At 39.0% G+C, this 16,303-nt stretch overlaps 3 protein-coding genes across 4 annotated transcripts; all 3 read right to left on the reverse strand.

The window, feature by feature from the left end:
* Nucleotides 1-368: 368 nt before the first annotated feature.
* Nucleotides 369-8,399, reverse strand: qser1 (glutamine and serine rich 1). The gene is made up of 13 exons (XM_033984601.2): nucleotides 8,003-8,399; nucleotides 7,269-7,375; nucleotides 7,060-7,197; nucleotides 3,416-6,517; nucleotides 2,978-3,279; nucleotides 2,786-2,902; nucleotides 2,570-2,703; nucleotides 2,301-2,476; nucleotides 2,098-2,235; nucleotides 1,908-2,005; nucleotides 1,659-1,805; nucleotides 1,475-1,570; nucleotides 369-1,386 (listed from the first exon to the last, which is right to left on the reverse strand). Exons 1-13 carry the CDS (start codon nucleotides 8,110-8,112, stop codon nucleotides 1,246-1,248), a joined length of 4,806 nt encoding a protein of 1,601 aa, XP_033840492.1. The 5' UTR covers nucleotides 8,113-8,399; the 3' UTR covers nucleotides 369-1,245.
* A 75-nt stretch (nucleotides 8,400-8,474) lies between these two features.
* On the reverse strand, nucleotides 8,475-11,781 carry prrg4 (proline rich Gla (G-carboxyglutamic acid) 4 (transmembrane)). Of its 2 annotated transcripts, XM_033986690.2 has the most exons (6): nucleotides 11,277-11,757; nucleotides 11,016-11,185; nucleotides 10,907-10,934; nucleotides 10,216-10,357; nucleotides 9,259-9,447; nucleotides 8,555-9,185 (listed from the first exon to the last, which is right to left on the reverse strand). In XM_033986690.2, exons 1-6 carry the CDS (start codon nucleotides 11,353-11,355, stop codon nucleotides 9,158-9,160), a joined length of 636 nt encoding a protein of 211 aa, XP_033842581.1. In that variant the 5' UTR covers nucleotides 11,356-11,757; the 3' UTR covers nucleotides 8,555-9,157. The 2 variants fall into 2 exon arrangements, with proteins under 2 accessions (XP_055088528.1, XP_033842581.1); XM_055232553.1 differs by lacking the exon at nucleotides 10,907-10,934 and having other exon boundaries at nucleotides 8,475-9,185; nucleotides 10,216-10,378; nucleotides 11,009-11,185; nucleotides 11,277-11,781.
* A 1,016-nt stretch (nucleotides 11,782-12,797) lies between these two features.
* Nucleotides 12,798-15,954, reverse strand: eif3m (eukaryotic translation initiation factor 3, subunit M). Its single transcript, XM_033987843.2, has 11 exons — nucleotides 15,830-15,954; nucleotides 15,382-15,514; nucleotides 15,124-15,262; nucleotides 14,920-15,043; nucleotides 14,721-14,815; nucleotides 14,512-14,595; nucleotides 14,319-14,418; nucleotides 13,832-13,913; nucleotides 13,303-13,446; nucleotides 13,090-13,150; nucleotides 12,798-13,006 (listed from the first exon to the last, which is right to left on the reverse strand). Exons 1-11 carry the CDS (start codon nucleotides 15,869-15,871, stop codon nucleotides 12,883-12,885), a joined length of 1,128 nt encoding a protein of 375 aa, XP_033843734.1. The 5' UTR covers nucleotides 15,872-15,954; the 3' UTR covers nucleotides 12,798-12,882.
* Between the last annotated feature and the right edge of the window lie 349 nt (nucleotides 15,955-16,303).

Raw genomic sequence — 16,303 nt, forward strand, 5'->3', positions numbered from 1 at the left:
GGACAGTGGGTCTCCTCATTGACAAACTGTCGCCCCAGCACAGAGAAACTTTTGTTTTTCTCACAAAGGTTGCCAGTAATTGTGCCTTCTGTACGCATAGAAATCATATTTTCTTCAACAGTCCAGACTAAACCAAGTCATATACTCTCAATAGGGAAAAATTTAGGAATGGTTTTATGCCAACATAGTGTTAGCCTCACGACTCATATATAATGTTTTGGGGGGTTTTTTTGTTTTTTTTTTACTTGTGTTAAGCATCCTCACAGCTCACATATAAATTAGACTGTTAAAGGGCTGATTGATGTTTTTGTTTTTGTATTTGTTAGCCAATAAAACAAAATTGGCATTTAATTTTAGTATGTTGAAGTATTTAAACATTCATTCATGACTTGATTAGTTTTACACATATAAAAGGCAATATAATATACCATGCATCTTGCATCAAGAAAAGCATGCAGGACTTTATTTACAAACTGCATTTCAAAGTGGTAGCATAAAACCAATTTTTTGGGTCATAGAAATCTGTTGTGGAAAGGTATAAAAATATTAGCGTAAATAGAAATCTATTTAGTTTAGCTTGAACTGGGATATTTGAGAGTTATAAAGCAACTTTACAGTGAAATGGTGAAATGATATTCATTGAATACAGTCCTTCCATTCCATTCTTAAAAACGTGGAAGATAAAGTTGGAAGAACTGAGTTTGCATAATTTCACCTGTTTTTATGTACACAACATGTACATAATGCTTATAGACAGAAAAAATGCTGTTTCAAAGCTGTAAACAGGGTTATATAAAATTAGCTTAAATTAAAAAAAAATAAAAAAATTATTTGTACGTTATCTTGCGTATAGAACTATTCAACTCTATTGTAGACATTTGTCTATGCTTGTGAATTTATTTAATCTCATGACTACATGTTATGCCAAAGACTTTCTATCTTAATATACAACAATGGGTTATAACATTTTCTTTTAAAAAAATACTTAAAAACATACAAACATACAAAAGACACACATTAAAAATATGTTTCCTACAAAACCATACACAGAGACAAGTAGCTTTCAAAGTCTGTCACATTCTTTAAGTTACATTCGAGTTTGATGCAACACCTGAAGAAACTTGTCTCACACTCTCAAAAAGGCAAACGGAATTTTGATACCACAAATCCGAACAGTCATGGTTTTTTTTTTCATACATCAGATTGAGTTCAAATATTTTTGTCACCAGTCTAAACAAGGAAATATCATCGGCAGACCTGCTGCACTTGATTGATTAGCTCTCCAAAGCGATCAAAAAGGCCCTCCAGCCACACTCCGTTCTGCAGGCACTTCTGTACGGTTTGCTCCTGTCCCAGCTCTCCCGCCTGGACGCGCAGAGACTCAATCTGTCAGAGAGAGGTGTACACACACAATTGATTGTAGTCAAAACAGGAGAGTGCAAAGGTGTGCCATTTACTGGGAACTGTGCCATACCTCATTTTTACACATGAGGTATGTGTGGTACTTGTAATGCTGTAAAGAGTGGTACAGAGAGAACCACTGAGTTTGCTGTTGATTAACAGTGTATTCCTTGGAGAGTAAAAAGAACATGACAGTGTGAGTAAAAAATAAACTGCACCCCCTGTTGGGTGATAGAGTAGTTACACATTTTAATTACCTGTGGCACTTTGTTTGGTAACTTGTAGGGTTTCATAGTTTTTTTGTTGTAGGCCCTGCCACTGAGACGAATTTTGAAGGTTGGAGTTTCGCCCTCTTTTTTCATTTCCGTCACTACAGCAATCTCAGGAAAGCTGTCCAAGGCCGTCTAGGCACAATCAACAGACAGACTTATAATACTTTTTTTTTTGTACTAGAAATTTAATACAATTTTGTTTAATCGATTCTATTGAATATAATGGAAAAACACCTTAAGAATATTTTCAATAGGAAGTTTGTGAAGCAAACGTTTCCTGTTGTCTGTAATCATCCCATCTACCTTCTTCATGTGTGGTAGTAGTAAGTCATCTATGATAAATGACAAAGTGTACCCATTGTACTAGACAAATTTCCAAATAGCATGACAAAGATTTTGTAATTTGTCAAAATGTTTCACTCACCATTCGATCTCTCTAAAGCCGTTATCAATTCCTCATCTAATGCAATACTGATGAGGAGTTCCACAAAGCCCTTAAATGTCTCCTTCATTGTCCTTGTGTTGAGCAGACGTGAAGTAAAGGGGACTGGAGGATTTAAGTCTAAGCACATTTACAAATAAGTTATTATGTGATGTTTTAAAAAGCAAATAAGTCAAGTTATTTACCATCTTCTTCAGCAGAAGAGTCGGAGTGTGTAGATGAAAACTCCTCCTTCCATTTCCGTCGTTTTTTGGGTGGTGGCTCTGCTCTGGACTTAGGTTGTTTGGGTCGGGGCTTTTGGCACAATGTGGTGGTGCAAGTATTGGCTGTCAAGCCAAGCAGGGCTTTAACCTGGACACCTCTGAGTACACCAAGAAAGAAACAAACATTAACAATCATTCAGCCTTTGCTTTGTTCTAATTATAATCTTTTAAAAATGGAAAAATAAATCTACCTCAAGGAAGTCATAGGTTTACAGCGAGGTTTTCTACTACAAACTCTGACATACTCTCTCTTATTGACGGTGTCCAAAAACTTAACGTAAACCCGTCTGTACATGGTTTTTGCATCTCCAAAATACCCCAGATACTGCATAGAAGAAGACAGAAAAATGTCAAATGTTTCATATACATTTTATCAGGAAATATTATAGTATCAATGTAAAGTTTACACTGTTTGTGGCTGAGAAGACTCTCCGTCCATCTCGAAGCTCAGGCACAAACTTTTGTAGCAGAGCCTTTTGAACTTTCCAGATAGCAGGTGGCTCATTCCCTGCTTTCATTGTGACCTGCAAAAAGCAACAGTCAAGTTATAAGTACAAACCTTTTAAGAAGTAATTTTTAAGCAACTATCCCAGATATACCTTCAACATTTCAATATCCTCATTTCTGACAACAAACTCATCTCTTTCACGATACATTCCCTCTCCTCCACTGTCGGAAAGTTCATCATCTGTGAGTCCTTCCAGAGCCACACTCATCAGCTGAACAGCCAACTGGGAAGGTGCAGTCACAGAGGGCTTCTCTGCAACAACAGCAGTCTGTCTCATGGCACTCTTTATTTGTTGTGAAGGGGCAGGCATTTGTGGAAGACAAATGGCTGTTATAGTAACAGGCACCATGACTGGTTGTTCAGGCTTCAACATAGGGTTAGAAATTCTGTTATCTGCGAAAAGAAAAAAATAAAATAAAATAATATATATATATATATATATATAAAAATGTTAAAGAAATGAAGGTGAATGGATACAATTGACAATACTTTCAACAAGAGCATGGTATACAAAGAAAGCAAAGCCTACCTATTCGTATTTTCCTATCTGAAGATTCATCCAGAGATGATAGTACTGAGCTAATGCTGTTCCTTAAAGCCAAATTCTTCCCGGTGTTTTCTTCCTCATCTGAGCTGAATGATGGCAGTGTCTCCAGGTTTCTCTGCAGATCTTCATCTAGACGTTTTGAATGAGTGGTCACCACTGGGCTTGCTTGAGGAATCAAAGGTGCTGTAAGAGTCTGTAGTTTAGGAGCTACACTTGGTAAAGTACTTGTAGTACATGTAAGGGGTTTGGGTGGGTTGGAAGGCTTCTTTGACCGGCTGACCGTTCGCATGGGACTGGGGGAATATTGCTGTTTGGGACCAGATTTGAGAAAGTCCAAAAATGAACCTATAAAACCATTTTTAACCTCTGGCTGCTTCTCTTCCACTTCCCGGATCTTTTGCCTTATTCTTTCCTGCTGTGGACAACTGTCAACTGCATTTGCTGTGACAGGAGGTGAAATATCACTTGGCCTGGAGTTTTGCCGCTTAGCTTGTCCACTGCGTTTGGCATGTGCCTCATCATCACCCCCTGGCTTGGTTAAGAACTTCCCCTTCTTTTTTACTTCACCGTCAGCGTACTCTACAGAACATTCCTCTGTTTTCATACATAATATTGACCTTCCTTTGGTTTGGTTTTCGTTACCAGAAGGGACATATGTAAAGTGATTTTCTGACCTGTCTTTGTCTTCATTTGTGTGATGTTCAGGATTATGGTTAAAATGGATGGAGGGTCCCTGACAGCCTGATGTCACTCGAGATCCATTCGATGCCATGGCCACAGTGCTGGAGGAAACATTTGTGAGTTCTTGTGCGTTGGAGAAAATGGGGGATATATGCCTCATATCTAAAGTCTGGAACTGATTTTTTGGATCAGCAGAATTTACCTTTGACCTATCAGCCTCAACAGAAGATGATGCCTTCACAAAATCTTGCACACCACATGCTGCAACTGTGGCAGCCAAAATATCATCAACATTAGACATAATATTTCTTTCATCTAACACTGAGTCAGAAAAGCAAATTGAGTTAAGAGCAAAATGGTTCTTAGCATCATTCAGTTGTTGATTTGTTGCCTGGTCATAGTGGCTTTTGGGGATAAGAGGATGATTAGAATCAGAGCATCTAGTACTCTGCTCATGATATTGCCCCTGTTCGTTTGTGGTCTCAGCCATGCTAGATCCTAGCAAGTCTCGATCCATATGAAGATATTGGACATGAACTGGACCCAGGCCTTGGGGCTGTTGTATTCCTGGCACAGATACCCCCTTTGATGAAGACTGATTGTGACTGATGATCTGGTTTGGGTCAATAAGAACTTGATTACAAGGAACCGTTATGAACTGTGTGTGGCCTGCTGTAACAAGGCCCTGAATTGGATTTTGATGATTTTGTTGATGAGATTCAGGAGATCTGATCTGTGAAGTATGCAGTTTTTGCTCTAGGTTCAATTGTGCAGGTGAACACACTACACTATTGCCTGTAGGTGATATGCTGGAACCTAGCTGCCCAGAGACAGTAGTTTGGTGGGCATGCTGTTGGCCTACTGCGACTGTACTTTCATCTTTAACATGTGCTGTATTTGCAGGTCCCTGTCCATTTGCCTGGTCACCCGATTGTGAGCTGCTTCGAATAACACTTTGTAATTTCTGGTGGTCTTCCATCTTGGAGACAACATAGATAATGTTGTTGTGAGCACTCAAACTGTTATCTACCAAATTGACAGACATTGAGACCTGCTGCGTTGAAGGCTTTATGTCTTGAACTGAAGTTGTGATGTTATTTTGTAAAGATTGCAATGACAATGAATAAAGGGGCAATGATTTGTTGCTATGTGCTTCTTGCGCGGATAAGTTGTTATGTACTTTTTCTCCGGAGGCCTGAATTAAAGAGTACACCTGAGAAGAATTAGAAGTGGGAAGACTCTCCATACATGTGGTTGGAAAGGATGAGTTAAGGGATTGTCCTGGGGCATAACTGTGTGGATATGTTAATGAAGCTTGCACCTCTGACTGGGACGTGTAAGTCATTAAAGGAGTACCCTGAGAGTGGGATGCAGCATAACTTTCAGAGAGAGCAAGTTCTTGACACAAGCCCTGAGCCTGGGCTGTGTACTGCGTCTCATGCTCCTGACCAGGAGAGTAAACATGGCTCTGATTGACAGATGAAACACTCCCCGACTGGCTGGAAGGTGCAGGCAATTTGTTAGGGGAAGAACATGGAGGCTGTGACTGAGCATGTGAATTGACATAAATAGGTGAATTGGTGGTTATAGCGGCAGACAATTGTGTGGACTGCTGATTAGCAATAGAATTTTGCTTTTGCCCTGGAGAATTATGATTATTATAGTTACTATCTTTATCTACATCATTTAGATGGATATCTTTAGCCTTTGGCACAGAAATAGCTGAGTAAGCCTCAGTGACTGAATTTGTTTTGGTTTGTGAAACTACTCCATGAGAGGAATCTGATCCAGTGGAAAGGTTGCAGGACACAGGGGAGTGCCGAGATGGTTCAGGTGGATAAGATACCTCTCCTTCATTGACAGCGCTAAAGTAACCTTGTAGTGTATGCTCAGAGTCTGGAGACTGCTCCGATGCTGTGATGTTTGTAGAAGGCCTCTGGTGGTGTTTGATCACACTGCATTCTCTCTGAAGAGCTCTCTCAATAGAGCCTGAAAATACAGTAGTGCCAAATTGCTGTGTAGGTCCATGAGGAGTGGATAACGGACAAGGCAGAAGGCTAAACTGAGGCTGAAGGAGGTGAGGGGCTGACTCCTGAGCTGAGCGGTAAGTGGAGGACTGGACCGGTAAAGAGGAGCCTAAAGTGGGAGTAGAAAAGGCCAAAGCTGCAGGAAGCATGGTTTGACTTGGTTTGAGATGGAGAAGGGGGTCATGATGAGAAAGGAACAGGCCACTGGTGGAAGTGCTGAAGGCAGGGTCCTGAAGAGCTGGAGGAGAATTTGCAGCACAGCTTCTGGTGGGGTAGGCACTGGTATGTTGATAAGACATAAGAGCAGCAGTAGATGGGAAAGTGGCAGTAGATGGCAGGGCACCAGTCAAGTATAACTCTGTGGTAGAATTTGTGCCTGGAGCAGAAAAAGAAAATATGTAAAAACCAAGACATTCAGAAATGTAGCAAAATATAGCAAACATAAAGTCAAAAATAAGGCAGCAACTAACCATTAGCTATTTTTCAATTCATCAATTAGTCATTAGATCATGGAAGGCCTGTGAATGAGATTTTCACCCAATTTGACCAAAAAGAAGCTAAACTGACACTGCCTAAGGACGTCTGGAGAGTATATTTAATACACTACATTTACAAGGACAGTAGCATTCTTCAACCAAAATGGCAGAATAAATTATTTTTGATCAATAATACACATTATTCATAACGATTTTGTATTCAGAAGCCTTCAGTCACCATATTCCAAGATTTATTTTGTTGTTTATTTATTTAAAAGGTCTGCATGTACAATAGAAATAATGCTTTGACTGTTGACTATTCAAAACATTTATCACAGATTAGTTAACTATTAAATCATTGTTAATTGCACCCCTAGTACAGTACATTTTATCAACTTATATTGGCTTACAACTTTGTTTTTTATCTATTAAAACCTCTTACCAGATGGCCATGATGGTGGTCTAAAAGGAGGAAGCAGTGAGGCACCAACAGGTCCTGCCTGAAGACTTCTGGACTCCATGGCTGACAAAAAGCTCATAATTGAGGTCTCAGAAGTATGACTATTTGTGTCAAGCGTTCCTAAAACAAGAGGAGCGTACTTCATCAACCAGTTATTGGGGAGATAATGTAGCCCACAGTATTTAACTCACCTCCTGCAGGTAGGTTTGTTGTAGTATAGTTGGGCAGCTGGTGGGAGGACACGTAACTTTGCCGGTGAAGAACCTCTGTATCAACGTGTGTTGTTCCATAACTGGTACTAATAAGACAAGAAACATGAATTGTGTTATTAATATAAGCGCTGTAGATCACACATATTTTTGTTGTTGCAAATAAGAACCTTGTAGCCTACTGATTTAACAATTGAAGCCTACATAGTAAATATAAGGACAATTCAGCAAGTTACAATGTATGAAAAAATGACATTCAGTTTTCAGAAACAATTCAACGAGTAGCTAATGAACTATGCAAAAAAAATGTCCAGGATGGACTATAGTAGGCCAAACTTTGTAAACAAATCGACAGCCAACTAACAGCCAATAGGAACAAGTTTTATGATTGAAGCGTTAATTAAAACTAGTGTTAAATGTAGGACACAGATCATCAGCCCTGCCAGAACAGGGAATGGTGTTTTTTTGTGGAAGCCACGCAGCAAACCTTTAAAGGAGAGTAGTCTGGAGAGTGTACTCCAGAGTACAGAGTAGACTACAGAGTATTTAGCGCTCACAAAAGTGTTCCCTCAAACGCACAGGACACTAAACTTTCTCTGTAGTCTACTTTGGTGTTACTGACAACACACAGGCAGTGAACTCCTCGGTTTCAAGCTCCTAGGCCTTTCATCACCGACATTTTCTGGGAAGCAGACCCGCCCTCCTGTTCCCTGTACCTTGGCTTGACAGTCGCAGAGCTGCGCTCATAGGCCCAAGAAGCTGCGCTTTGTGCTGGAGGAGCCAGCGCGTCCGCGAAGCTTGAGCACGGGTAGTTCCTGTCCATCATCCGGTTAAAGATCTGCTTCTCCTGCGGAGCTTCGAGAGGCACTGGACGCACATTGCAGCAGCTCGGTCTGACGGACTAAGCTCAGTCCAGAGCCGTGGACAGTCCACAAAGCGCCGAAAAGCCTCTCTGAAGGATCGCGGCTACTTTAAAGTCAATTATCACTTTTTGTTCGACGCGCTTCTTCGAATACTGTAAAGACCATGGTGCAAATCCTGCATGCTTTCGTCCATGTTAGCATATTTCCCAGGATGCACCGCAGTCAAGCTTGTAGTTTTTGCCCCTTTCCCACATTACAAGTTCCATGCCATGTTTGAGAGCCGCACAAACACCAGGCTGTCATTACAAAAAAGGTCAAATCAATAGAGATTTCATCTAAAATTTATTTAATTTTATAATAAAACCTTAAAATATAGAATTTCTTCAATTTCATAAAATTTGCACCATGCCCATGTTTCATGTGTGACACAAAGAGGCATCAGAGACAGAGGTCTGCAGACAAATAAATAGCATCTCACCTAAATGTAATCATTATAAAAAACTTCACACTTAAGAATTCAGTGAAATGTGTAGGCTAATGAACATGAGACAATCATCTGAATTTATGAAGTTAGACTGTTACTCAGTGTTTCTGAAGTCGATTTGAACCAGAAGATGAAGTGTAAAGCAAAGCATGCAAGTTAAGCTTAGGTCAAACAAAATTATACTTCGTTAAAATAAGATTCTCACAGCAGCAGTTGTTATTCTTCAAAAATACAAGAAACATGGAAAAACACTGTTTGCAGATGTAATATACCAATCTTTAGGAGTCTTCATTTTTCATTTGGTAAAAATCTGCCATATTAAAACATGAAAGGTAAGATCTTGGCCTACTTTAAAGTGCCTTAAATAAGTCAACACCAAGCCTATACATTGAAATCATGTCCATTTCCTTCTGTTGTAAACTAATAGTTCTGTAGTGCATCAAACTGAATGGCACAATGAGAATATGAGCAATCCAGCATACAGGTCTAGGGAGGAAGGGCAGATTATGTGTGTGTCATTCTGGTTATCGTCTTGTACTGCCAGCTCTTGATCTATAGGCAAAAAAGGTACTTGGTTATACAATTCACTGCAACATTCAAATAAAAACAAAGTATAAAAAAATACCCAGGATATGGTGGCGGGGGGGCATCATATTGTCCACTGTTTGCAATAGCTTGTTCATATGAAGGCAGGCCTGGGGCATCTGTGTCCTGAACAGGGTCCACCTGTGGGTTCACAGGCTGCAAGGACACTTCCTCTAGTCGTCGAATGATTACTGATGCATTACTCCTTCTCGTGCGAACTCGAATTGAACTGGCAAAAATAAAATGGGGTTGGAAACAAAATAATTTAAGTGATGTTTTGGGCATCAAATATTGTAGGCCAATGCATTAATCATTTGGCATCTACGATGTTATAACAGTGGCACTAAATGTGAGACTAGTTGCAATAGAAAGAGCGAAAGTGACTTCCTCCTTAAGTTTATATAACTGGTTTATTCATTGAGTTAAAATTATAGTATGGCACATAGGCATTCAACTGCATGTACCCTCTTTTTTACTTTTGCATTGTTGTGTTGTGTTATTTACATGTGTCCCTTTGTGGAACACTACAGTTCACCATAGGGCTGGGTGATAGTTTGATATTAAAGATATAGTTTTAAAATTTTGTGCAAGATATACATTTGGCAATATAGTAAATATTGAGATTTGTTGTGTTAATAGCAGAGCTGTGCTTCTGTTCCGTTTTGTTTCGCCATCTCTCGACTCACTCCCTCTGGGGCACAGGTTCTGCAGCGCCTGTGCACAGGCTACACTCCTGTTACATTTGTGATGGTCCAAAAGCTTCTTTGGTGATGATTTACAATTACATTTCTACTATCTAATCAGCAGCCTAGTTTAGAATGTATATGATATCACGATATTATAGATATATAGATATTTTAAGTTTTGTCAATATTGCCCATCCCTAGTTTATCTTAACTTAATATTAGCTTTTAAGACATGACTGTGAGCCTTACTGATTCCTCTGTGGCTCAACTGATACATCAGAATATTGTATACTGATAATATTATTACTCACCTCGCACGGCTGATGTCATCTTTACATTTTCCCTGACACAAATACCACGCAAGGAGGCCCATAAAAACAAGAACCACACCAGCAGTGATTAGACCAATCAAAAGAGATGTCACATCAACTCGGTTCGGTCGCTGGCCCTTATCTGTGGACATAACATTACACACTGAGGTTCATCGAAGTTTGTGACTGTACCAGTGTCCATTACATTAAAAGGTGCACCGTGTAACCTAAGAAGTCTACCACCTGTTTGTCTCCATGATGCTAATACTCTACCTGGAAGTATGGTATTAAAGTAATTTGTCTTGCATTTAATTGCAATTACAGCCATTTAATTGCTCCAAAATATCTGGAAAAACATGCATTCTAATGTGAGCAGAGTGTACAGTGGAGCACTCCAAGCAAAGCAATATCTTCATTGAAACAAGCAGATAACAGACTTTAAGTTACATAGTGCACGTTTAAGCAAATGCAAAGTAAAAAAAAAAAAACTTCCCAAACTACAAACCTATGTAGTATGTATTTTGTCTCTTAATTTAGTATAGGGGCTTAGATTTTTCTTCCCCACACTGGAGAAAACATTTCACTAGGGCGTCTTTATCATAGAAAACACACACTGTTCATTTTGTCAAGTGACAAAACAGGTTTTATACTACATTTCTTGGAAACAAGGCCAACCCAAAACACAGTGTACCTTCAGTGTACTTCTTCCAAAAGTTATCCTGTAAAACAAAAATAATGTTAGAATTACTGACAGCTTTTAGTTTTTTCCTATTAAGGGGATTTGACTGAACACACTCAACTGTTTCAGGGATGTTCTCAAAAACCTCTCTGGCCTCCTCATAGTTACAAATTTCTTCGTAACACTCCCTCTCCAGGTTTCCAGGGACGAAGATTTCAAAGTCAAAACGATTCAACAGAAGGTGGCGACCCAAGAAAGAGTTTGCGCCCCGCTCATCACTAAAAACTTCAGCTGGAACATAACAGAAGCAAACATAGCCCAATAACAAAATAATATAGGCCTGCTACTAATTGTTATAACATAATAACAAGCTGCTACTTACCCTCATTGTCTGAACTCCGCAGACAGCCCAGATCTCCAAAGCGCACCAGCAGCAGTAGTATGAACACCCACAGTAACATGGCTGTGCGTGCACCTGCGCACGGACCGCGGGTGGGGCATTAATTGCCACTAAAGTCTTTCAGCGACACGACCAGAGTGTAATAACTACATGAACACTCTTACAAAGGTGACTTACAACTTACTTTCATTTTGTAACCGAAAGTCTACGAGCAGAGACAAAAAAGATCTACAAGAGCGAGTCTTTGGACGGCGATAAAAACTAAAGTCGTTGCCCAAAAACTTAAAAACTAAACAGCCGCTTTAAAATCCCCGAAATATTTTAACGCAATTTAAAAAAACAACCTCTATTTGTAATGTGGTGGAGGTGGCGTTCAATGTCTGTCGTTTTTCTGAAATGGCAGGAAATGTATGAGTAAGCTTCCAAAGTCTGTTTACTTGCAATTGTCGCTTTTCCAAAACCACCTGCGCACAGACATGACCAATCGATTGCGCTTACCTTGAGCGCGGTGCGTCGTGCGTAAAATGGACGCTAGATGGCACCATCTTGTCTTGGAAAAATGTGTAGGTTGGTTCTTGGCTAAATATCCTGTTTATACTGTGAATAAATGGCACACAACATGCATAGCCTTCTCCAAACCTAAATAAATAAATAATCATGAGGGAGCTATCTCTTGGCAGCATCTCTGGTTTTCTAATTTGAGCCAATGTCTACATATTCTGAAGTAAAAACACAAACATGGAATTCTATCCGATTGATGTACTTGTTTCATACCATATTTATAAAGTAGAGCACTGTGAATGCCTTTGTGACCGTGTTGCATTTGCCTATCTGCTCTGTGCTTCTCCATACAGGTGGCTCTGATGAGGCTGTGCTCTTGAGAATGTGTTCTGTGATTTACTCCCCTGATAAGAGCTGCAGACTGAAATCCCTTTAGACAAGATGGCAGAGGTGAGCTGTGAGGTTACACAGATCTTTACAAACAATGCATTAAAACAATAATGTTTTATGAAGAGGGTACATTGACGAGTGATGTTGAAATAGACATTACAGAGCCACCCATATGGAACTGCAACTAGGTCATCAAAGGTACAGCAGTTCTGCACTTTATCAGTTGGTGCTGATTTTACTACAATCATTACTGAGACACCTGAACACCTCATGTCCCCCCTTTTTCATACATCACTGGGCTACTGCTAGAAATTGGCTTCAAATTTCTTGAATTAGGAATAATTCACCTTAATTGGAGATTTGAATAGTAAAGTTCCATTGGTAGATTATAAAACCATGTTGGCAAATTAAGAGGAAAAAAAAAAAAAAACATTCCACTGGTATATATTTTTTAAAATGACTTCAATCAAGATGAGATGTTCTGAATGCAAGTACAGACAAACTCAAAATCTGCTGGGATAAAAATGCAATAGTGGTGTCACCTACTCACTTCTCAATCTCAAATAACTCAACAAAAACATGGAATTCTTTTTTTTTTTTTTTTATTGATGAATAATATAAAAACCTGCTCAATCAGTCAGAAAGCAGATGTGGGATGAATTTCTTCTGTAGTTTCTTTTCTCTGTAACATTGTAAATTAGGCAGAGGGAGACAAGCCTTGTAGACTGGTTTTCACGGTTGCAAGATTACCCTTCCAGGAGGATAAACTGTCATACAGCTGCTGCCACTGCTGTTTGCCAAAGGTGCGATGTGTGCTGTGGCTGAAAGTAGGAAAAAAATACATTAGCAAAGGCAAGCCCATAATATGAAATGTATAACACACCTCAGTGGTAAAGGAACATACCTCACAACAACTTTGCGTTGTGTTTGATCAATTTTGCAATAAACCATCTTGGTCCGAACAGCTAGGAGGAAAAAAAATAAGGAACATGTTGTAATGAACCTGCGAGCTAGGAATAGAGACTAGTAAGCATGTTCTAAGGGCAAAAACTAAAAAAAAAAACATGAATTAATAAAAATATATCTAAAATTTATGGACAGAATAATTTATTTTTACCATCAATGACAAATGCTTCAACATCATCAGCCCCAATCTGCAGTTCCTGTTGCATGGTGTCAAACGGTATCTCTTTGAATTCTGCAGCCATGCCCATAAAAGTGAGCAGACGCATCTTGGCCATGTTTTGCTCATGGGACAGTCCTGGGTGGTAAACATCCAAGGGTCATTAAACACAAAAACAGTTCACAGTCTATTACTCTTCACCCTGGGAGTTTCCCTTTTTTATTCATTTGGGCCCATGTGAAGGGAAAATCTCTACTCATTAAGACTACCATGATCCCATATTGTCTGTTTTCACTGTCCATCCCACACAAGCTTGTAATTACAACCATGCTTTTAAAAGGGCTGTGCTGACACATGCACATTCCAGTGTTGGATCAGCACAAAAACCGATGCTAATTTATAATAGCAATAGAGCATAGTATATTAATAGATTTATTATATTGGTGTTACAAGTAATAGCATTGCAATTTTAGCTTATATTAAACAATTACTGTTGTAAGATTATCTCATACTATATACTTACCCAGAGATTCAATGAAGTCTTTGTTACTCTGGTAAAACTTGATGTAAGCTGCCAGTTTAGCACTTACAAAAATGGTTAACAGCTGAAAAGACAGTGGAAAAATGTATTGTATCTATTGAAAATGTATTAATTACAGTTGCTCACACGTTTCTGACAATAACATAACTAAATAAATAAATAACAAAAACCATGATTAGCATATATAAAAAAAATAATGAATAAATGAAATGAAAAATGAAAAGAAATTATGATATGTAGTGATATATTATTAAGAACCTAATTTCTATTCACTAAGGAGGATATAGAACACGTGAGTCATTTGTCTTTATATAAAAGAAATCACATAAAGTCTCTTGAAATAGTCATTCATGTTTAAAAAAAAATATCATGGCATTTTATTTATAATTCTTAATTTTAAAAAGGACCACTTATTAATACTCATGTCACTGTTCTGAAACATACAAAATAATTTTGTAAAAGAACTCACATCATGAATAAGTTCACCTTCCAGGAAGCGCACAGGTTTCAATGTGAGGAGGTGGTCAAAAAGGTAAGTGTTGGGGTCTTTGAGTGCACGTACAATACATCTAAAATAGATATATATACACACACACATTTAAAAAAAAAGAGCTCAGACACACAGTTGAACTTATACGACTAATGATGCAGAATGCCACTACCTGTGAGCATCAACACGTGCTTGTGAAGCATTGTCTTCTGTGTAACTTCCCAGCAACTCAACCATAACTTTAGCTGCAGCCTCACTGCAAAATATACACAAAAGAATTGCCTCAAGTACAGAAAAATATAAACTGGACAGAACATAAAGAAATAAGCACAATAAATCAGTCTAAGATTTGATTAAAATGATGTATGTGTTAAAGTATACCTTTTTTTGCAGTCAACGAGTGCTTCATACACCAGCCGTAAGAGTGTGTGCTTCTTCTCTGTGTTCAAGTTCCAGTCAATAATCCATTTGCGCACCTGGAAGTTGCAAACAATATACACATTTTACAGATGATTTGCAATTAACTGCTATATGCTGTAGAGTAATAATTCAGTCAGGTATCAAGAAATTCTTGTCTCACCTGATCAAGGTCTGTGGGAATAAATGCAATGGCATTGCACGTCGCAGCCACTTTAATGAGGCTACAAAAGACTGTGTACCTCACTGGGGTGTTCTCATCCATACCGTGAAACAGGTTACTTAGACTGGGTCAAAACATGCAACCACAAGGTCAGTCAACCTGCAATATGTTTAAGAAAGACATAAAACAAAGGTGGTCACCTACAGCTGCATCCTCAGGGAGGGTCTCTCTCCTTCACGGAACTTCACCAGTTTCTCACAGAGACTCTCAATGAGAGCTTCCTGCTTCTCCGTCTCCAGGATCAACAGCAAGGACACAATGCTATTCATGACACTCTCCACATCTGTTCAATAGTGACAATGAATAAACAAAATTCAGTGGAGTAATAAATGCACAAAAGACATACAGGAACAGAAATGTCTGCGTAAAAAAGAGAAATACAATCGTAGGCATGATAAATACCTTTGTCATCATCCTTGAGGCAGACATCACATGCTTCAATAATCTGAGCAAGATCTACGTGGAGCCCACCTTCAGAGTTCTCTTCAGAGATGTCTGCTCCTTTGGCCTTGATGTAAGCTCTCAGTTCAGAGGCCTGCATATACAACATTCACTTTAATTATTCTATAATTACAGACAACACTTTATGTATACGTGTCATTTTAAGACAGCAAAACTAATTAATACAAATTTTCTTAAAAACATGTGAACTGATAAATATATATTGATGGGCAAGCTATATGCTAAGAGTTAATATCAACACACACATCTTATCCATTAGCTAAACAACATTAGCTTAAGCACAGCTGTGATGTTAGCCTGCTGCTAACCCACATCCACTATTGTCGCCAAAACCAGACCAAGCTCAAACTGAAACAAACAAACGTGTTTTACAATGACTCTGCCGTACCTGATCTTCTTCTGTAATGTCAATAAACGCAGGGACGCTCATTTTGGTGCTTTTGTGAGCTTAGGTGATGAAATCCACGCTCCCACCGCGACTGAGAGACGAGCGGAAAAGAAAAGTCCGGGGCCGGGAGAGCACTTCCGGGTCATGATGTTAAAGCTACAGTACCGTTTCTTTTTGTTTGTCCTTTTGGTTGCTTTATCACTTGATAATTCTATCATTAACTGGCATTTTATGTGTGTGTACATGTTAGTCACAACCTCTTTTGTCTAAACAGATATTTTATTTATGTCTGTAATCCTGGGTGGATGTCATGGATGAAAGTTATAGAGAAGAGGTTATCTTAAAGACTTGTGGACCATCAGTGTGGACCACCTATGAAGCACTGACCAAGAGCTCTTCATTCTACAAGACTGTCAGGAGGACTGCTCATCTCTGTCCCCTTTAACCTATGGAGACTTTTTATTGGGAGGTCTT

The sequence above is a fragment of the Periophthalmus magnuspinnatus genome, chromosome 3 (assembly GCF_009829125.3).
Source record: "Periophthalmus magnuspinnatus isolate fPerMag1 chromosome 3, fPerMag1.2.pri, whole genome shotgun sequence".
NCBI lineage: Eukaryota > Metazoa > Chordata > Actinopteri > Gobiiformes > Gobiidae > Periophthalmus > Periophthalmus magnuspinnatus.